This window comes from Lithobates pipiens, unplaced genomic scaffold (genome assembly GCF_037356315.1).
Source record: "Lithobates pipiens isolate NorthernLeopardFrog02 unplaced genomic scaffold, aLitPip1_a1.2 Scaffold_16, whole genome shotgun sequence".
Classification (NCBI taxonomy): domain Eukaryota; kingdom Metazoa; phylum Chordata; class Amphibia; order Anura; family Ranidae; genus Lithobates; species Lithobates pipiens.
Window position 1 is genome coordinate 143,336,178 of NW_027507748.1, and position 23,030 is coordinate 143,359,207.

Genomic DNA, 23,030 nt, shown 5'->3' on the forward strand with positions numbered 1-23,030 from the left:
TGTTCTCAATATCATCCTGCTTCTGTAGGATTAGATTCACTTGGTGTTGCATGGCCTCCGAGGAGATCTGCAGGGGGGGGAGGGAGTCCTCTACATTGCCCAGGCGGGTCTCAGCTTCTGTAACCCTCTCCCTTAATTCCTGAAAATCTTGCCTGACCAGCGATATGTCCACTTTTACCTCTTCAATCCTGGCTGTGAGGTTGGTTTGGCAATTCGTGACAGCTTCTTGACATGCTGTGGTAGCATCAAGGAGTCTGGCTGTGTCTGTGTTCTGCGCGCTCTCCTCCCCCTGCATGGGGGCGCCATCTTGGTCTGCTGGGTCCGTTTCATAATGCCAGAATTGAGACAGTCTAGCAGCCGCTGTATTGTTCCTTTTTGTCTGCGACATGTGCCCAGGTGTTGCCCGGTCCGCGGAGTAGCCAGAACGGAGAGAAAAGTGCAGCCCGTGTCTCAGGATATGTGGAAAGGATATTCGGCCGGCGGAGCTCAGCTCGCATGCGTCCTATCTCATGCTGCTCCAGGCCACGCCTCATACATTTTAAGTTTTAAAAACGTGTTCATTTAGTTTTCCATCCCCTGTGGTGACAGGTTGGCTGATTGTTACCAGCTTCTGTCTCCACAATCCTCACCTCCTCTTTACTCCTACCCCAACAACTTCTGACTTATTCTATTCTTTTTTACTCCCTAACTTCTACCTGCTGCTCCTTTTACTAACCTTTCCCTTTGTAAGACATGGCAGTAGACACCATTAAAGTGACCTCTCTTAACAGCAAGGGGATAAATTCCCCTGAGAAGCACGCATGCTGCTGCAAAATCTTAAAAAGTCGCATACGGATATTGCCTTTGGACAGGAGATGCACTTTAAAGGCGACAGACTTCCTTCGCTCCAGAATAGGTCCTTCCCTCGAGTATATCATTCTACCAACCCAACAACCAAGTATAGGGGGGTATCCATACTGATTTCCGGAAGATTGCCATGGCAGTGTCAGGAGGTGGCAGCTGATCCAGAGGGTTGCTACTTATTCCTCAAAGGGCTAATAGGGGGAACCACTTCACACTAGCAACACTATACGCTCCTAATGAACATCAAGACCGATTTTTCAGACAGACATTGGACAACTTGATGGAATACAGGGAAGGCCAACTGATCCTAGGGGGAGACTTTAATATTCCACTGATCCCCTCCTCAGACACCTCTTCGGGTAGCTCCTCTGTACCCCTCGCACACAGATAATGGATTGCGCAACCCCTTTACAATAATCAGCTGGTTGATGTGTGGCGTCTCCAACACTCAGGTGAGGATTACACCTTATATTCCCCCCACACAGGTTATATTCTAGGATAGACCTTTTTCTGATACCCCATGACCAACTAAACCTTGTGAGTTCTACCACAATTGGTCAAATCACATGGTCCGACCATGCTCCTATCTCCTCCCTTACATACACCCTCACCCAGATCCCTATTTTGGCATCTGAATGAGAGCCTGATCCGAATTCCAGAAGTACTGGCAGATGTGACCAGGGAATTAGAAGTTTACTTTCGAGAAAACGACACGCAGGATTCTGATCCAGGTATTCTGTGGGAGGCCCACAAATATGTTCTCCGAGGGGTCCTTATTAAACATGGGGCAATCATCAAAAGTAAAAGAAATGAGCAACTCATCAGTTTACTCTCCAAACTAGCCTCAGTAGAAGCACAACACAAACATGCCCCCTCACAGACTCTAGAGACAGAGTTGAGGACGCTATGCACACAAATAACGGACGTGTTATGTTACAAAGCCAAGGCAGCTCTGCAATTTTGTTGCAAGATGAATCAGGAGACAAGTGTGGGAAAATGCTAGCCAGGTCAGTTAGGGAAATCAAATCTGCATCTTACATCCCACAGATATCCTGCCCCGATGGCCAAAAGGCCTCAACCCCGATGCAAATATCACAAAGATTCAGCGATTTCTACTCAGATCTTTACAATCTCACGAGCTCCGTCTCCAGCCAGACAAATATAGACAACTATTTCTCAGACTCTCAACTTCCATCACTTCCATAAGAGACTCAGGAAATCTTAGAGGAACCAATCACTATAGAGGAATTGCAAATTGCGGTTGGCTCTATGAAAGTAGCTAAAGCCCCGGTAGGTTTTCACGTAGGTTTCACCACCCCTGTATTATAAGACCTTCCTCACAATCTTAGGCCCGCATTTGGTAACATTCTTCAATGCCCTGGGATCAAAAACCACCTTTCCTAGGAATTCTCTGAGAGCCCATATCTCACTGATACCCAAAGAGGGGAAGAACCCAATTCTTTGCGGAAGCTATCAGCCCATCTCCCTCTTAAACATGGACCTGAAGCTGTTTTCAAAAATAATAGCCACTTGACTGGCACAACATCTCCAGGCCCTAATTCGTAGTTTCATAGATTCATAGTTAGTAAGGTTGAATAAAGACACCAGTTCAACCCGAGTGTCTACAATTGTCCCTATCCCTGTACATTACACACTCACATTGGTCCCTACCCTCAAGGAGCCCACAATCCAAGGTCCCCATTCATATACTAGAGCCAATTTTGGACAGAAGCCAATTAACCTACCCGCATGCCTTTGGTTTCATCCTAATTCGACCAGGTCGGGTTTATACATTCTAGAGAGGCAAGGGACAATACCATTAAGGTACTCAACCTCCTCCAAGTAGCAAACTCCACTAAGACCCCCTGTGTATTTGTGAGCACCGACGCCGAAAAGGCTTTTGACAGGGTGAACTACATGTTCTCCGCCACATTGGTCTAGAAGATAAAATGCTGAAGTGGATAGGCAACATATATTCAAACCGCTCAGCCCAGGTAAAGGCGAACAGGGTGCTCTAAAACACATTCCCTATTTGAAATGGAACAAGGCAGGGGTGTCATTATCCCCCTCCTCTTTGTGCAAAACAATGGCTCTAGGGAAAGGGCAATTAGATTAAACCCTGATATAGTGGGTCTTACGGTGGGGAATTCTTGCTGTAAAATATCGGCATATGCAGACAACCTTTTGTTCTCCATCACAAACCCTAGAATCTCTTTACCAAACCTCCTTCGAGAATTTAAGACATATGGGACAATTTCCAATCGTAAGATAAATTTCTCAAAGTCTGAAGCTATGACAGTAGCAATCCACCCGCACACCCTACGTGACCTACAGGACAGCTTTCGTTTTAAATGGACTACCACGGGCCTAAAATATTTAGGCACGAAGATTCCACCCGACATATCAAGCACCTTTTGACCTCAATTCCCCACCCCCATTGACCAAGACTCACATTCTTCTAGAGAGGTGGCATTCAGGTTTGCATTCCTGGTTTGGAAGATGCAACCTCATTAAAATGAGCATATTACCCAAATTCATTTAACTCATTGAAGCCCTGCCTATCCAGATCCCACCATGCTTTTTCAAGCGTGTACAGGCCCTCTTCACCAGATTCATGTGGGCGCATAAAAAACCTTAACTACATAGATAACAAATGACACTCCCTAAACATTGCGGGGGTCTAGCGTTACCCAATATACTATTTTGCCTCTCAACCTGGGGTGTATTCTTGACTGGAGACAAAACAAGACATCCAAATTATGGTTACAAGTTGAACAGTCCCAAACCCACATACCATTAAAAAGCACGTTATGCTATGGAGATTTACCTTCAGAACTAAAATCACACCCGCTAATGGGCACTACTCTGAGACATAGCCACCTATTCTCCATCCACGCATCCCTTGCATCTAAAAACTCCCCACTGTTCCCGATACTTGGCCAACAGAATTTTGAACCGGGCTTACACCCTATGGCATGCCCTACTCTCAGAATCTCTGACCACAACCATGCAGCCTAATTTATCATTGGGGGGAAATGGCCATCCATTCTGCAACTGACTGACTAGACGGGTACCTTTCCACTCCATTTCTGGAGAGCAGTGCAACTTCACCACTTCCTCGACTCCCTCCCTAGACCCCAAGAATTTGCTCGCCAGCAAACGCCGTTCGAGGACATGTGCTCGGGAACTGACCCGTTGGCCCACATACTATCCCAAACATACACTTTGTTAAACACTCCTAAAGAACAACCACAATTGTTCTGTCTAACCAGATGGGAAAGAGACTTGAATTGCACGTTTTCATCAACACAAAAGCAACGCATCATCTCTCTTACCCTCAAATCTTCCCTCTGTACTAAAATACAAGAGACAAACTTCAAGTTGTTCTCCCGCTGGTACTTGATACCCTCCAGACTACAGAAATGCTTTCCCTCTTCCTTGAGCCGGTGTTGACGCTGTGCTGAGGAGAAGGGAACTCTGATCCATATCTTCTGGTCCTGCCCTAAGCTAAAGGATTTCTGGGGAGAAGTCCGTCAAATCACACAGAAGTTCACAGAATACACCATCCCAGATAATGCTGCATTCTTTCTCCTATATCACTCAAAGATCCCTACTAAAACATATAAGAAATCACTTCTAGGTCATTTACTTAATGCAGCAAAGGCGTGTATCCCCTTCCACTGGAAACAACACTCCCCCCAGACCATCAGTTGCTGAGGAAGGTGGAGGATGTGAAAAAATGGAGGATTTGATCCTCATTGCCCAACATAAACAAGAAGCTCATAAAAAGTCCTGGTATATATGGAATGTCTTCATCTACTCAGATGAGGGGCAGCGCCTGATAGGGTCATAGCCAAACCTATCCCTTTTGATACCTCACAAGCTCAGCTACCGCCATGTCTTCTTTTCCTCTTTCTCTCCCTTGTCTTTCCCATCTGTCTCACCCCTTTTTCTTCTACCTACCTTCCCTTCATCCAATTTTTGCTTCCCCCCCCCCTTTTTTTTTTCTCTGAGAAAGGTTGAAAAAGTAGGTGGGGAGAACCCTGATATTATAATATCTACAATAAACATTGCTCTCGACAAGATAAACACTTGTTTAAGGGCCGGTTCACACAGCGAGGCGAGGCGAGGCGACACGGCTCGCCTCGCCTCGCTCCCGCAAGTCGCCCCCGTTCTGTACTATGGAACCGTTCTGAGAGGAGCGACTCGAGTCGCTCCGACTCAGAAAAAAGGTTCCTGTACTACTTCGGGGCGACTTCGGGGGCGACTTGCATTGACTTCTATACAGAAGTCCTCTGCAAGTCGCCGCTGAGCTCCCCGCAGGTCGCGGCGAGGTAAGTCGGAGACGCCTCGCCGCGCCTCGCTGTGTGAACCGGCCCTTAATGTTTCAAGTTTACACATTTTCTGTAAATTGTTTTGAATGTATTTAACCTCTGCATAGCCAATGTAACCACGTTTATTTACTCACTCATGATTGTATTGTGGGGCCCTGACCCCCTATTCGGAGTTGAATAAAAATTTATATTTGAAAAAAAAAAAACTAAAGAAAGTGAATGCAGCCACCACATCTAATGATTGGATAGCTGAATTATTTGTGGTTTTGGGTTTAATATCACTTTAATTCTTCACAAGGACAAAGTGGTCTTCTTTACAGTCCTTTTCATGTTCATTAAAACTGTAGCTGCTGACTTTTAATAAACACAATCACCTGTCCCAGGATCCAGCAATGTGGCCGCCCGAACTCTCGGTTCTCTTCCTCTTCTTGCACCGGCATTACAAGTTACTGGTTGCGACAGCTTGCAGCATTTCACAGCCGGGTGCTCACTGCGCATGTGCGAGTCACACCGCGCATCCTCAATGCTTGGGCAATCTTCTTGAACCTGTGACATGTCCCAGAAGACTGCAGGAAGGGAGGGGGAGAGGAGAACTACTGCTCTGATTGCTTAGGCAGCCGGAGTGGAAGTGGGAGTGGGTACCTGTCAAAACTAGGTACTTGCTCCCCCCCCCCCACAAAAAAAATGACATGGCAAATGTGGTATAGGAGGGGGAGGAGAGTGCTTAAAGCGAACTTCTCCTTTTGGATGGAGCTCCACTTTAAGGTGGTATCAGCCTTCCATCTGAATGAAGACCTTGTCCTCGCCTTTGTTGTACCCTGCTACTATTTATGCCAAGAAAGTTACCCTTCAGTGTCTGTTTTTTGGATAGAAGCTCTGAATGTCCAGACTCCCTTTGTCATGCCAGCATGATCCTCAAAAGGACACCCTGCTTCCAAGTCCATTATTGCCAGATGAATAAGTCTAGTCTGAAGGATATGGTACCTCCAGTACCCTTTTGTGCTCGCACCACCAAATCTGGGTTTTCCTGGGCATTCTGACATCAAGTTGTCTGTTGCTGAGTTTTGAAAGGCTGCCATCTGGTCTTCAGTTCATATATTCTACTAGTTCTACTTGCATCTAACCCAGGGTCTATAAATATCCAGTCCCTGTCCTGTACTGTACTCCATGATATGGAATGTAAAGGCAAGTCAAGCTTCCTTTTATTGTATGCTAGGAGGGAAAGTCGGCTCTAGTAACGTAAAACGACTTTTGGGAAACAGGAAAGACTTTTCTGGTAATAACAGGTATCTTGTTAAACATGCTGTTGGGCAGGACCTTGCATCTAAAAATGGATTAAAGGTTCAAATGAACTAAGCCTAATGACTGGCAGTATTCAGTTTGTTCAGTTTTTAAAAGAGAATATTAGGATCATCCATGACTAATGGTGTGAATAGCAACCAACTCAAGGCCGATAATAAAAGCTAATTATTGCCATGTAATATGGTTTACTGTTTCTTTACCATGCTCAGTTCATAATTGTTGTTGTTCATGTGTTAACATATTTTTATTATTATTTTGAAAATGTAGGCGTAGTCCCTGTGACAAATTTCCTGAAAGGAAGCAGAATTGCAGTGGACTCTAGAGGAGCAATCTATGTCGACCAGGTATCTGTTCATGCTATTGTCAACTTTTAGATTGTCAACTATTGTCATTGTTCAGATCTCGTATATGACTTTTGCTAAGTGCATCGTTTCATATTGAGCTCTATATGAAATAAGAAATTAGTCAGTGCTAGATAGGGTTGTGGCAGCTTGCAAAAAAGGTATGCATCAGGAAGATAATATTGAGCTCCAAATTCTGATTATAATACTCATTATTGCATAAAATGACTATTCTAGCATAATATAATACTGAACTCTGGTTTAAAAAAAATATATATATATATTCAAGTTTATGTTTTTAACTTAAAAACTACCTTCTGTTACACTCAGCCCACTCCAAATCTCCAAAAATAGAATTTTTAAAACAGCTTACCTGTAAAATCCTTTTCTTTGAAGTGCATCACGGGACACAGCGCCATAGTAGTTACTATATGGGTTATAGGCCACCTTCAGGCGATGGACACTGGCACTCCCTAAGACAAAAAGTGCACTCCCTATATAACCTCTCCCACTACTGGGAGTACCTCAGTTTTGTAGCAAAGCAATACGCGTGTATACCAAAGAAGGGAGGGACCTCTGTGTCCAGTGATGTATTTCAAAGAAAAGGATTTTACAGGTAAGCTGTTTTAAATATCCTATTTTCTTATCGTACATCACGGGACACAGAGCCATAGTAGTTACTATGGGGGATGTCCCATAGCAATGCCAACTGAAGGGAGGAAGACACAACAAAAGTAGGGCAGTGAGAGACTAGAGGACTTATTCTGCAGCCTGCAGTACACTGCGCACAAAGGCGATATCCTCATGACCTTTTACATCTATTTGATAGAATCTGGTAAATGTATAGCCCGAAGACCAAGTTGCGGCCTTGCAGATTTGAGCCATGGAGGCTTGGTGATGCACTGCCCAGGAAGTACTAACAGCCCTAGAGGAGTGCGTCTTGACTTGAGAGGGTGGAATCCACCTTTTTAAACCATAAGCTTGAACGATTACTTGTCTAATGTATTTAGAATAGTAGATTTTGATGCTGCCTGTCCTCTTTTAGGCCCTTCAGGCAACACAAACAAAAACATCCATTTTCCAAATCTGAGCAATTGCCTTTTTCTCTCAAAGAACAGGGTTGATAAAAACCTGCTACTACCTTTCGTAAAAAGTTAGGATGAGGACACAATACTACCTTATCCTTGTGAACAATAAAAATATGGCTCTTTACAAAAAAGAGTAGTCAATACTGATACCCTTATTACAGCAGATATGGTTACCAGAAAAAATTGTTTCCTTGTCAAAAATTGACCAAGGGAATATGTCGTATCGGCCCAAAAAAAGGCTGTTTTGTAATGCCGACAAAACCAAATTCAAGTCCCAAGGGATCAGGGGATAGTTAAAGCGGGATTCCACCCTAAAGTGGAACCTCCGCTGATCGGATCCCTCCCCCCCTCCGGTGTCACAATTGACACCTTTCAGGGGGGAGGGGGGTGGAGATACCTGTCAAAGACAGGTATTTACACCCACTTCCGGGCATAGACTCCCGTGGGAGTCTACGCCATTTCCTGCCCTGCCGCGCTGTCTGCTGGGACATACACGGGTCCCAGTGACAGCGCGGAGATTTCCTATTGCGCGGCGCAACTCGCGCATGCGCAGTAGGGAACCGGGAAGTGAAGCCGAGGGCCGAGCGATCGATCGGCCTCGGCTGCCGGCATCGCTGGAACCCGGGACAGGTGAGTGTCCATTTATTAAAAGTCAGCAGCTGTAGTATTTATAGCTGCTGGCTTTTAATATTTTTTTTTTTTGGTGGAATCCCTCTTTAACCAGAGATTAAGCCATGTTACTGAATAAAGTTATGGACCAAAGAATGCAAAGCAAGTGGTCGTTGACATAATGCCGATAAGGCCGAGACCTGTCCTTAGAAAGCACTCAAGGTCAGCTTCATTTCTCACCCCATCTGCTGAAAAGTCAAGGACTCTACCTAGACTTATTTCCTGGGGTGCAGCTCCTGGTTTCATACCAGGAAACATATGTTTCCCAAACTCCATAATATGTAACCATGAAGGCTGGCTCTGCATCAAGGTAGAAAACTACCAAACCTGACAGCCCACGCTTCTTCAGAGTGTTGGCCTCAATAGCCAAACCGTTAAATTTAGCGTTTGTAAAGTAGGATGGAACTCCGAACCTTTCAAAAGAAGGTCTGGCCATGAAGGCGGGGTCCACGGGTTCCCTAATGCCATAACGGGTTCCTTACTGCCATCTCTACGATCTCTGTATACCAAGATTTCCTAGACCCCGCTGGGGGTCACAAGAATCAACGACTTGCCTTCCTGTTTGATTCTGTGAACAAGTCGTGGATTCAGGCAAAATAGGAGAGAATGCACAAAACGGTGAGAACCGAATCCACGGGAATAGCAAGTTCCGCATGCTAGCAAAGTTGTCGATCTTTTTTGTTGATCCTGGACACAAACAGATCTACGTCTGGGATCCCCAATCCTTGACATATTGACAGAAAGATATCGGGGTAAAGGAACCATTCTCCCAGGAACAACTGCTGGCGACTCAAGTAGTCCGCCTGCCAATTTTCTATTCCTAGAATGAAAACTGCTGTTAGGCAAAGTACATTGATTTCTGCCCAAGATAGGATAAGATTCACCTTTCTCTGAGCTGCACAACTTCCTGTGCCCCTTTGGTGATTAATATAGCCATTGCTGTGGCATAAATGGATTGAATCCTAGCAGGACAATTCATTAAACTAAAAGTTCAGGCCCTCAGGACCAAGTGTTCTGCTTAAATTTCTAAAATGTTAATGGGCAAATCCATTCCTGATCTAGCCCACTTCTCCTGGACAGCTGCCTCTTACAGGACTGTCCCCCAATCTAAACAAAAAAGGTTGGCATGTGTTACTATTTCCCAAGGAAGGATTTTTCCCTTTGCAGATTTTTGGATGTTAACCACAAACTGATGCTCCGGCGCACCCAGCCTACAGCACCTGGTAATTCCAGGTGGTCTTTCATCCGGGTACTAACCAGGCTGACCCTGCTTATCCCCCAAGATAAGACGAGATCGAGTGATATCAGGGTGATGTGGCCATAGGCTTTGGAGTCAGACACTTTGGGAATGTAGAGCTTGAACGTTTTGTTTCAAGTCAATAGGATACTGTTTTTCAGCAGTCTAGAATGAGACTGAGCATAAGGAACGGCCTCGAATGAAGCCACCATCTTTCCCGGCAACCTCATGCAAAACTGAATAGGATAAAATCATCTTTCTTTGACTACTTAAATCAGTTCCTTTATGGCGCTGATCTTAGCCTGGGGTACGAATACCCTTTTCTGGGTGTACCTATGATCAGACCCAAGTATATTCTTCATGTTTTTAACCACTTCTCACCCAGTCAATACCAAATTGACATCCGGGAAGTCATATGACGTCCTTCAGGATTACATGCCGCCGCCCGCCCGTGGGGGCGTGCGTCGAGGCAATCGGAGGAGTGGTGTGTCAGTCTGACACACCGCTCCACTGATCTCTGTAAAGAGTCTCCAGCAGAGACTCTTTGCCATGTGATCAGCCACATCCAATCACGGCTGATCACGGTGTAAACAGGAAAATCCGGTGATCGGCTTTTCCTCACTCGTGCTTGACAGACGCAAGTAGAGGAGAGCCGATCTGTGGCTCTCCTGACAGGGGGGTCTGCGCTGATTCTTTATCAGCGCAGCCCCCCTCAGATGCCCACACTAGACCTCCAGGGAAGCCGCCTGGACCACCAGGGAAGTGGGCAACGTAGATGGCCAGGTATGTACCCCATGGCCATCCACATGTGCAAATGATGCCCAATCTGTCAGTGTCCACAAATGGGCACTGACTGGCACCATCATGTACCAAAATAAAAACAGTGATGCCCATCAATGCCACCCATCGGTGTCAGCAGTGCCCATCAGTGCCACTTATCAGTGCCCATCACCAGTGCCCATCGGTGCCACCTCATCGGTGCCGCTATTAGTGCCCATCAGTGTAGCAATATCAGTGCCCATCATTGAAGAAGAAAAAATTGGAAAAATATTTTTATTGAGGGTTTTATAACATACAACACTTATAACAACAGTGCTTACAGTTTACAAAAGGGATATCGATGACCTAAAGTTATGCATTGCAACAAGGCATTTCAGTACTCTACATCTGTAAGGGTATATCGCTGGTAGCCCCAGCCCAACAGGCACATTAGGTTTGATCCCCTGTAGGAACCTCCAAGAAATTGGAGTCCTCTATTTAGGCTGTTTCGGGTTCAGCTAACCAAGTATGCCAAACCTTGTCATATTTCTTTGGGCTGCCCCTTTGTGAGTAGGTATCCTTGTATAGGGGAAGACTGTTATTCATTTACAAAAAAATTTAACAGAAACAAAGAAAAACATTTTTTTTTTTCAAAATTTCTGGTCTTTTTTTATTTGTTGCGCAAAAAATAAAAATCGCAGAGGTGATCAAATACCACCAAAATAAAGCTCTATTTGTGGAAACAAAGTAATAAAAAATTTGTTTGGGTACAATGTTGTATGACCACGGAATTGTCATTCAAATTGCTACAGCGCTGAAAGCTGAAAATTGGCTTGGGCAGGAGGGTGTCTAAGTGCCTGGTATTGAAGTGGTTAAAGAAGATTCCTCCTAGGTTAAGAATCCGACCTAGATATTCCAGGTAGTCGAATGTGGTGACCATACTGTGGTCTAAGTAAGCTACCGACTGGTCTAACAAGAACAGATCGACTAGGAAAACCATAACCGTTAAACCTTGGACCCTCAATCTGGCTAGAAAAGGAGCCAGAACCTTGTACTTGAGGTGTAGCAGCTAGATCAGAAAGCAGAGCTACACACTGAAAATTAAGATTATCCACTTTGAAAAAAAATATTACTAGTGAGCAAGGAATCCGATTGATGCCAGAAGTTCTCCTCCTTGTGGGATGGAGATAGATTGGATTGACTTCATGCCAAAAAAGAGAGATTATATTCAGGAATTGAATTTTAGACCTTTGAGATCCAGAAAGTCCTGTGTAAATGACATTGGCAGTGAAGGAGTTAACCAGGAGGTGGCAGTGTAGGAGTTAAGTGTGTCCTAGGGGCATGTTTCTAACTGTGTGGGGCGTGGCTGTGTTTTACAGATCACTGATAGTTACATAGTTAGTAAGGTTGAATAAAGACACCTGTCCATCCAGTTTGACCTGAGTGAGTGTCTACAATTGTCCCTATCCCTGTACATTGCACACTCACATCGGTCCCTACCCTCAAGGAGCCAACAATCCATTCATATACTAGGGACAATTTTGGACAGAAGCCAATTAACCTACATGCTTGTCTTTGGAGTGTGGGAGAAAACCCGAGTACCCGGAGGAAACCCACGCAGGCACAGGGAGAAAATGCAAACTCCAGGCAGGTAGTGTCGAGAGTGCTAACCACTACACCACTGTGCCACACTCCAATCACAGGGAGCAGAGATCAGTGTCACTTGTTTCTAGGCAGAACGGGGCAATGCTGTTTACATCGGCATCTCCATGTTCTTTCTCCCCATGAGACGATCGTGGGTATCCCCGCGGCGATCGGTCGGCACGCACACGGAAAATTCAAAGGGACGTACCTGTACGCCCATTTGCCTGTCTGCCATTCTGCCGACATACATCGCCATGCGCCAGTCAGGAAGCGGTTAAAGGAGACATTTCATTAGAAAATTCAAAAAAATGTCTTAGAAAACGCCACTTATCTTTCCTGCCGCATGTTTTTTTGTGGTAAAAACCAACAGACCTAATCTTCACCCTTCACGGTGGGTTCCGTTAACAAACCTTCAGGAGCCAGGGATTCTCGGGGAAACCCACAGTCCTGGACCTTAATACCAAAAGTATTGGATCCCAGGGTCCAGCTCTCTAAAAGAGAAGCGTTTACAGGCAAAACCTCCTTTCTTCGGACACGAGGCCTGAGTACCATTCAATTTGGCCTAAAAGACACTTTGAATGGATCCGGCTGCATAGTTAGCCCCAGACAGGATTTCTCCAGTGGAGCTCAGCACAGCACATCTTCACTCATGACCAACACCTTAGAAACTGTCGAAAAAACTAAGATACTTCCAGTAGTGGGAGGGTTTATATAGGGAGTGCACTTTTTGCCTTAGGGCGTGCCAGTGTCCATCACCTGAAGGTGGCCTATAAGCCACATAGTAACTAATATGGCTCTGTGTCCCGTGATGTATGATAAGAAATGTGTTTTTGCTGCGGTGATCAAACCTCCTATTAAATGGTAGCTATGGTTGTTCTCCATGATCTAGCTGTATATAGGAACATATCCAGCCTCTCTTGCTTGCTTCCGAAATGGACTAGGGACTTATAGTGTGCATAGAGTAGAGCACACAAAAATCTAGCAATATTTAAACAAAGGTGCATAAATAAAATCCCTTATGTGGTCTCAAAAAAACACAGATATTTGTAACAATCTCAAAAAAGCAATACAACAAAGTGTCCAAAAAATAAGCATTACGTAAAATGGTAAACGTGTGAATGTTTCTAAAAATATATGTATATATGGTTTCTAATTTTTATTTTTAATTATATCACCCAGTGATTCTTCAAAAGAAATCAATCTTGATCCACAGTACTCCTTTTACCACACTTAAAGAAAAGCACTCTCCAACTGTGTATGCAAATCTTGTTAAAAAATAAAAACTGCAAACCCAGCTTGAACAGCCCCAGGGGAAGTGGTCAAACGCAGCTTGCGCAGCACCAAGGGTAGTAATCCTCTAATGCCTTCACCCAAGGTAGCTCCAGACTCCAAGGAGGATAGATGTATGATCACAAAAAAAAAAAAAGCTTCACACAGTATAGTATAGTTATAACCAAGCATTTATTGTAGACAAAAAAATACACTCACAAAACTACAGCAGACTGAGGAAATATAATAAGCACCAAACATGCAGGTGGATGCTGGGAAACGATTTAATTCTAGCTGGAAGCTGAAAGATCTGCCAACCCCCTCAGCTCCAAGCCATTCAGCAACACAGAGTTCACACAGCACCAATATAGCTACAGCATCTGGCTCCACACCAATGTGTTTTGTCACACAGAACATTGTGAAGGGGATCTTCTTCACATTATTCACCAGCATGTTTCGTTTTTATTATGTCCTCAGTCTGTTGTACTTTTGTGAGTATATTTTAATTGTCCACAATAAATGCTTTGTTATATTTATTCTATTCTATTCACTGTTTTTTCCTGTGTGTGATCATCCCTCCAGTTGCTAGAAAGTCGCTTGGAAGTCTGGAAATACCCTGGGTACAGGCAGTGGAGGATTACTACCCTGGTGCTATGCAAGCTGTGTTTGCCTTTCTTTACCAAGACTGGCATACACGTTTTGGTGGGTGCCTTTCTGTAATTGTGGTGAAAGGAGCACAGTAGAGCAAGAGTCCTTCTGTCTCCTTTAAGAACACATAATTTTATTGATGCACCTTTGTATAAATATTTCTATATTTTAATGTTTTAATATTTCACTATTGTATTTTATTATATCCTTCACTAGATATTAGCACTGTACTATATAAAGAATCAATTTTTAGCATCTTCATGTATTTTAGTGGTGTATAGATTGTTTTTTGGAGAATATGGCTATTGTTTAGTGTCACTGATCCTGTGGTCAGGTTAGATGCATATAATTACAGATTAGAAGTAGCAGGGGACTTTCTCCCTTTTGACAGTGCTTTAGGCACACTCTGTTCTTCAAGCCTAAAGGCGATTTTCAGGATTTTGAAATAATCAGAATCATATCTCACTCACTCCTTTGTTCAATAAATTACACCATAGGTGTCAGGGTCCAGGGGCCTAGTTCTAAAACCAGGAAGAGCTCCCATCATAGATAGCTTGCACCTCCACTAATATAGCAGCTACAGAGTACTGAAAACAGAGGAAACCTCTTGCCTAGGCAAGACAGCAGTATGTCCTATGTAACTGCATTGTGTTTACAACTAGCCACAATGTCATACAGAAAAGGGTGCCTGAGCCTACATTCATTTTAAATAGGCCACCTAGATCAAGTATATTACTATATGTTACAGTACAGCACACAGTCAAAGTATTCATAGAACCCCACTACTTGAATCCTCTTCTTGGTTTAGGAGACGGTTTCAACTTTCCTCTGGATCACAGGGTCTCTGAATGGGAGGGGTAGATGGGTGATAGCTCCACCCTCCCTCCATTCAGAGATCATCCGTTCATAGAAGCTGTAGTATGGCTTCTATTAATGGCACAGCAGCTAGAAAGGGTGAGCTCAGTAATGTTCTAAAGTGGAATGAGCCCTTCAGGCATGAGCTCATTCAAGGGGAATGAGTACTCCACCCACATATCTTGAATTTGATATGTCATAAATGGGGGACTCCAGATGTAGACATCCTAGCCTCCAGATTTCTTACTTACCTCAGTTTGTGCCCAGGACCATAGACCCGCAGGGGTAGGGAACCTCGGCTCTCCAGCTGTATTGAAACAACAAGTCCCATTAGACATTGCAAGACCCTAACAATAACAGGCATGACTCCTAGAGGCAGAGGCATGATGGGATTTGTAGTTTCAAAACAGCTGGAGAGCCGAGGTTCCCTACCCTGATGCCTTGATGATTCCCTGGTAAAAGTTCAGGATAATCTTAGATATATTTTTCTTATACCCAAGACCATCTTTTCTTCCAGAGGTGGCATTAGTCTTCCACCTAAATGAAGACATAGTCCTACCATCTGTATGCCTTGCTCCAAATCATCAGTTGGGCATTTCTCTTCATTGCTTGGACATAGTCCGAGCCAAAAGAATCTCCTTCAAAGCATCCGCTTCAATCAGGAACACAGATTCCCTCTCATTAGGACCTCACAAGGGGCACTGCTTCCAAATCCATCATTGCTTGATGGACAAGAAATATGAGTTTAGTTTCACTCCCAAGGACAAATCTCCCCACACCAGACCTCTTTAGCCCAGCTGTGTAAGGCCACAATCTTGTCCTCTGTTCCTAACTTTTCAAAGGTCTACCAGGTGGATGTCCAATCCTCTGCAGAGTCAGCTGCAAGGTTCTTGCAGCGGTGCTGTGAAGTTGGGTCTTTTGACCCTTTTTGTTGTTGGGCCTGTTGACACTTCTTCTTGCATAGTTGTTACTTATTCATTCATTGCTTGGGGACATCCCAGGGTTTATGAATTCTTTGCTTGTGTTTAGTACTGTATGATTTAAGATGAGAGGAATTTTGACTTATCTGTAAAGTCTCCTATAGACTTGGGTACAGTACAGGACACCCTCCCTTCCATTCCTTGGTTACTCTGCATTGCTACAAAACGGAGGACTCGCAGAATGGAGTAGGATTATAGGGTAGTTGAGCAGGTCCTTGAAAGCTTTGCCAGTATCCAGTCTTCTGATGGTACAAGCCTGTAACCCAGGGTCTATGAATACTTTGGTTGTGTCCTCTACTGTAAGATTTGCAATTTACAGGTAAGTCAAAATTCCATGTTTGGTGATTACAGTGGTCTTATCAGTGAATGCCTTTAGCTTGTGTTCCAGATCATTTTAAGAAGTATCCTTCACTGGTTTATTTAACTTGCTATTGACCTTGTCGTGACCCTGCAGGTTCTCTGTTCTCAGCTTCATCAAACTTCTTTTTCATTCCAGTTGACTTGTATAAAGAAAAAAGCTTGTATAACAGACCCAAACTCAGTGTTCATTTATTGGCCAAACACGTACAGAAAAATAGATGCTGAAAACCCTGCCAACATCTCTTTATATGTGGTTTTAGCCATACCTAATTAGGGTTTTAAGTAGCTTTCCAGTAAGGTCTCTAGTTTCTTTTTTTTTTTTTTCTCTCCCTCTTTTATTTATTTTTTTTTTTTTATGATCCATGTAACTGTGCTAATCAAAAGTGTCTTTATTACCTCAGTTTATGCGCACCAGTGTTCCTGATGTCTTCGCTGCTGGGGATGTTGTATCATTTCCTCTGTCCATGATGGAGGGACATAGAGCAAATATTGGACACTGGCAGATGGCTCACTCTCATGGTAGGAAATATATAATATGGATGTTGAGCTTAACAAAGCAAATGCAGACAAAAATTCAGACCTGACCTATGATTAAAAAAAAATGGAGTATTAAACATTTCGTTAGGTGATGTTCACGAAGTCCAAATAAAGTAGCTGTATGTAATAAGGAGGAGCAAATTCAGTGCCTAAATATGTTTATTTTAGGAGATTAAAATCTGTTTTTGGTCATCTGTGGAGCTCCTGGAATGTTTATATAAGATTACATGCATTTACTTGCTGTTCATTATGTGGTTAAACTCCCCTTTACTCCTGATGAGGTTTTCTCTTTTTATTTCTACTTTGTGTTTTATCAGCCTAGATGCACCAATGGGCATCTGAAAATTTCAGCCTCCTATGACTCTGGTCTGGCAAGGTCCACAAACGTGATTGATTGCTCTCTATACACTGGGATATTTATCACATGACTGCCAAAAATATTCACAAATGTATGGCTACCCTTTTTCTGTAGTAATGGGCAACAGGTTTTTTGCCACAAGAAAAGTCATTTGGAGCCCAGAATCTGGGAAATCTTTATGTGCAATAGAGCATATATAAAGCAAAATATTTCTGTCCCTTTCTCAGGGGGAGACCTTTGTGGGGGTCTTGTGGAAAAAGGTCTTGTATCGTTCTTTTAAACCATTGTAGAAATAAGTAAAAGTAGCCTATTAGGCTGGGTTCACACCGCTGCGGCTGGGAGACCCGGATGTGATTCACTGACACTCCCAGCAGTCCGAAACCTTAATGACACCCGCAGATCAGTTCGCATATCGCAGTGCGATCTGCAAACTCAGACAGGAATCGGATCGCATGGTGTGAACACCCATGCGATCCGATTCTGCTGCGGACCAAAAAAAGGGTCCCGTGCGAGTTTGCGTCGGGTGCGATGCGAATTCAGCCATACTGTCTGTATGGCTGAACTCGCATCGCACAGAGATCGGATGTGATTTGCACTGCAGTTCGGTGCGAATCACATCCGGTTCTCGCTGCCGCAGCGGTGTGAACCCAGCCTTAATATAAATTATTTCAGATAATCAGATGTATTAGACCGGCAGATCAGTAGCAGTAAATCGTCATGAAAACCAAAACCGCATTGATCTCTAAAAATCATGTTCTTCATTGAGACCCATAGGTCTTTTGTATTTCACCTCCATATATAAATTGATTGCTGTAGTAATTTCCTTGTATCAATTCTAATGCTTTCATGCTTTCCAAAATAAACCTCCACTTCAGATTGGGCATTATTAAAAAAAAAACTTTAAATGACCTTTCACCTTATCTAATGAGATTTAGAAGGGATATACTGTGTGTGTGTATTGTTAGGCACCTGCCCCTAGCAATCTTGGTAAGAAAAGTCCTTCCTTTCTCAGTAGAACCTGCTAGATCAAACGTTTGCATGTGTGTGTATATACCATTGCATCAGAACAGGTGGGAGGTGAAGCTTTGGACTCTGTAGTTAAATATAGCTGTGGAAGTTGGCTGTCCAGTGTATCATTGGCTTTGGTGAGAATCCCAGTTTTCCAATCTACAATACAGCATGTCATGTGTCCATCATTTGAACATGATACTTTGTAGTCTCAGAATTCAATATTTGTACAACCCACTTATTAACAGTAAAACTTTATGGCACATCACTTTGCTCACTAAGCTCATAAGGAGCTTAGAGAGCTGAGGGAGAAGTAAAAGCTGATGGGAGGGGAGGCGGCATGTCGGCACAAGTCTAACCATTGGAGGAGAGCAGGCTGGGTTCCCAGCACAGGTAGAAAGCTGACCACGCTGTGCTCTCATCTGTTTTTGATAGGAAAGCAAAGTGACTGGCAGGAACAAGAAGTATTTCACACAAAGGAAGCAATACACTTGGAACAGGATACTATTTCATACAAGTACACAGTACAGCAGGCACATATAGAATATGTTAACCCAACATTTCATATTCCTGATAAGTGAATCATACTTCATGATTTTTTTTTTTTTTTTATGTTTGGTTATGTTAGTATAGTACATATTCGGAAACATTTTCTGTTGGTTGCTTCAGTAAGGGAAACGCTTAGTTTCTGTGTATGTTTTGGTTGTGTCCACTGTGTCTAAGCGATAACCAATACAGAAGGGCCCTCCTGTCGCTTCTGTATTGAACTGTACTGTAATTGTACATTACAATTGTACAATTCTACATTGAAAAGCGCTGTGTAAACTGTTGGCGCTATATAAATTGTGAATAATAATAATTTATTCATGCCAGTAGTAGAGTGAGCCCCTTCTTCAGGCATTATACATTTTATAACGTTTGAAGAAGGGATATGTATTTTACAGAAAGCTTGCATCTTTAATAACTCAATTCTTAAGTTAAACAATAAAGGGTATTACTTAAACAAACTTTCATGTTTATGTGTAACAGCTCATGTGATATGTCTGTTTTTAGGAGGGGGAATCCACTTCAGTTGTTGGGAAATTAGGGGGGCTACACAAGACTTAGCCAGCCTAAGGGAAGAAAAAGGGTGTAAATCTGGCCCTGGGAATTTGACACTTTTATCTGTGCTTTCGTTGTGGGTTTTCATGTTTTTCTTTATATTCTGTGCATAGAGTGGGCTAGAAAGAGTGGTCATTGTGTTACCACTGAGTATAATGTGTGACTGCTACCGTATATACTCGAGTATAAGCCGAGATTTTCAGCCTCTTTTTTGAGGCTGAAAGTGCCCCCTCGGCTTATACTCGAGTCGCCGCTGTCTGACTGCTCGATCAGCGTATCGAGCAGACAGACGGCGGACATTAATTTTCAAAAGCCGCGCCTCCTTCTCCGCCTCCGCCTGTGATAGGCGGAACACTGAATTTCCCAGCAGTCAGTGTTCCGCCTATCACGGACATCCGCTCATTCTCATACTACGGACGAGTATGAGAGGATGTCTGTGATAGGCGGAACACAGGCTGCTGGGAAATTGAGTGTTCCGCCTATCACAGGCGGAGGCGGAATTTTGAATTGTAGAATGGCCGCCGAGAAGAGCGGCGATCCATCGGCACGGGACGGAGGAGGCACGGCACGGCACGGGACGGAGGAGGCACGGCACGGGGGAGGCACGGCACGGGACGGAGGAGGCACGGCACGGGACGGAGGAGGCTCGGGACGACGGCGGCTCGGGACGGAGGCTTGGGACACAGGTAGGCTGGACACACACACAAGGCTGCACGGACACACACACACACACACACACACACACACACACACACACACACACACACACACACACACACACACACACACACACACACGGATGGATGGATGGATGGATACACACACACACACACACACACACAGGGATGGATGGATGGATGGATGGATACACACACACACACACACACACACACACAGGGATGGATGGATGGATGGATGGATGGATACACACACACACACACACACACACACACAGGGATGGATGGATGGATGGATACACACACAGGGATGGATGGATGGATGGACACACACACAGGGATGGATGGACGGACACACACACAGGGATGGACGGACACACAGGGATGGACAGCCATGTCTCACCCTCGGCTTATACACGAGTCAATAAGTTTTCCAGTTTTTTGGGGGTAAATTGGGGGCCTCGGCTTATACTCGGGTCGGCCTATACTCGAGTATATACGGTACTTGAAACTTTAAGTTGAAACCACCTAATGTTTGTATCATTAAGACAGAAAGTTTTATAAAGAGAGTTTGTATTTTTCAAATGCCAGTTTTGTGAACTCCTATTACTTTGGTTTAAAAAGATGGCCTGTCTGAAGATAATGTGGCAACGACAAGGGAAGTGGGTTGACAAAGGCTAAAGAGAGACCAAGGGTGTAGAGTTGGTTGCAGTCTTGAATGAAACGGCAAGAAGAAGAGAACTTGTGGGTTTAAATTGACCATATCTGGTATCTCCTTCCTAAATGAAGCACACTGATAAAAAAATAAAGATATATGATTGCTATTTGCCATACATTCTAAAGAGATACTAGGGAAGAAGTGATAAAGCACATAGCCTAGTGAGGTCCTCTCCATTGACAGAGAAGACAATCTGAGTGGGCCGCAATAAGGATACATTGGTGGTTGGTGTGCTTCCCTTACGTTAATGGTCAGGTGGATGAACATGGAAATTTGTGGTAATATGGAAGTGCTGGTTTACATTACATATGTTCCCACAAATGATTACACATAGGAAAGAACTTGGGGATGAGAACACTACCTGTACCAGGAAGCTGGGTCTGCCTGCACTCGGTATAACAGACAAGAACCCGGAGGAAAGGCATGGCACAAGAAGCCTTGATGGACAGTCACGGCTGTGAATGAGGGTGCTTGCATTTTATTTTTTAGAGTGCTTCAGCACCCCCATGTCCTCTTTTTCCCAGCACTGCCCCTGGTGACTGGATTGGTAGAAATTGCTCTGTGAATCATCACTAGTAAATTAACTACTGTTTGAAAGCTACTGCGCTACCCATAGAGTTGGATTCAGCTGGTTATCTGGTGGTTTTGTTCTTTAGAAGTCCTCTTTCTTTGGATTTACACTATCAGACTGGCTGTGTAGAACATGAGTACCTGGCACCTTTTCATAGTCAGGGCTGTATTTATACTTTTTCCTTTCCTTGCCAGCCCACCTTATTTGTTTCAATCATCCCTCTTTCCCAACAATTGTTTTTGGGCACTGCTTCCCCCACATACAGATGCAGTGTTCCACAAAAAAATTGTGTGTATAAAGAAATAATTGTAGAAGCAGGGGATTGAACATTTGCTACTTGTATTGAAAAACTGAATTGGGTAAATTAAGACACATGAGCATATAAAACCGCTTCCTGATGTCGTTGAAACATGAAATGCATTGAGGCTGCGTGCTAGCCCACACTGATGTCGCTTCTGTTACGCCTGGTTCCAAGCTCTGGTGTGTTGGAATGCGAGAACTCCAGGAATGGCGTGTGCCTCTGCTGTTTAGCTGTACATGCTTAGTGCTAGCTTATTAGCACCCACGAATGTAAGTGCACAATTTAGCAATTTAGCTGAACGCACTCCCTTTCCTCTAAAAAGAAATAATACAACATTCATTAATCCCCCCAAGTCACATATGTTTCTAGCATCCATTTTGCTGCATTAGTTGACCAACATTGCACTGGGGACAATGTTTGCTTATGACTAGTAGACTACACCACACTGCACTGTTTTTTTTTTTGTCCCCCCCCCCCCCTTAAAATGCATCAAAAAGGGAAGGTGATGTCATTTTACAGAGGGAAAACACTGGACAAGTGCCAACATTAAAAAACTCATGCAGTTTCCCCCCACCCCTCTTGTCTCCTATGGGATAGGGGATATAAGAGGCTAATTTTAGCAGGTGTGACTGTGATCCCAGGGCCTCTCCTCTACCCTTGTCTACCCTGGCAAGGCTGCATTAATGGGCACTGATGAGCCAGGCAGCAACCAGAATGTGTTCTTTACCCCTTAAGTTCAGCCCTAAGCCCAGGGCCTTTGGCCCACCTAGAATTACCCCTGTCAGTGGCTAAATGAGTGTGTTTGAAGTTGTCACTTAGGATTTTGGGGGGAAGATGGCCTTGAAGTCGCCCCTGTTGGGGCCCGGGTGTCGATAGCCTCCCTTTGTCCCCCAAAAAATGGCAAAAAAATAAAATATTTAAATGTTCATATCTGCTTTATATTTAACTCCATGTTAAAAAAACAAATTCAGACAAAGATTAGAGAAAACATTATCTATCTAGAATTTTAAAAGCCTACTTGGAGAAATTGCATATACAGACAGCTAATGTACACACATACATATTGTTTAGATACATATATTGCTTACTTTTGATGATGTGATGGATGGACTTCGTATCCTCTTGCTCGCGGTGCTTTAAATCTGACCATTGCTTTCAGATTTGGTCCTTTGTTTGCTTGACCGAAAATGTAACCTCCAAAACAGCAAGGATCTTCTCCAAAATTAGGTCCTTTCAGCTGTTGGGCCTTTCATAGTTGTGCAGCTTACAATCGTAATCGTGCTTCTCAAGGATATGCACCATCTCCACCATCTCAGCCTTGCTCATGGGGGTGGCTTTGTGCCTCCTATAAGATCCACCACCACGGGGAGGCCTGGAATCCTTGGAATCCGCCATGCTGTAACACTCCCAAATCTTCCGCCGTGTGTGCC

General features: G+C 43.9%; 1 protein-coding gene across 3 annotated transcripts in view; it reads left to right on the forward strand.

Moving 5' to 3' along the window:
* The window catches only part of LOC143982120 (apoptosis-inducing factor 3-like), a 233,849-nt gene that overhangs the window by 172,794 nt on the left and 38,025 nt on the right, over positions 1 to 23,030 (forward strand). For all 3 annotated transcript variants that reach the window (XM_077480563.1, XM_077480565.1, XM_077480564.1), the window contains 2 exons: positions 6,747 to 6,823; positions 16,731 to 16,848. In XM_077480563.1, coding sequence (XP_077336689.1) covers positions 6,747 to 6,823; positions 16,731 to 16,848 — 195 coding nt within the window. The remainder of the gene's footprint in view (positions 1 to 6,746; positions 6,824 to 16,730; positions 16,849 to 23,030) is intronic.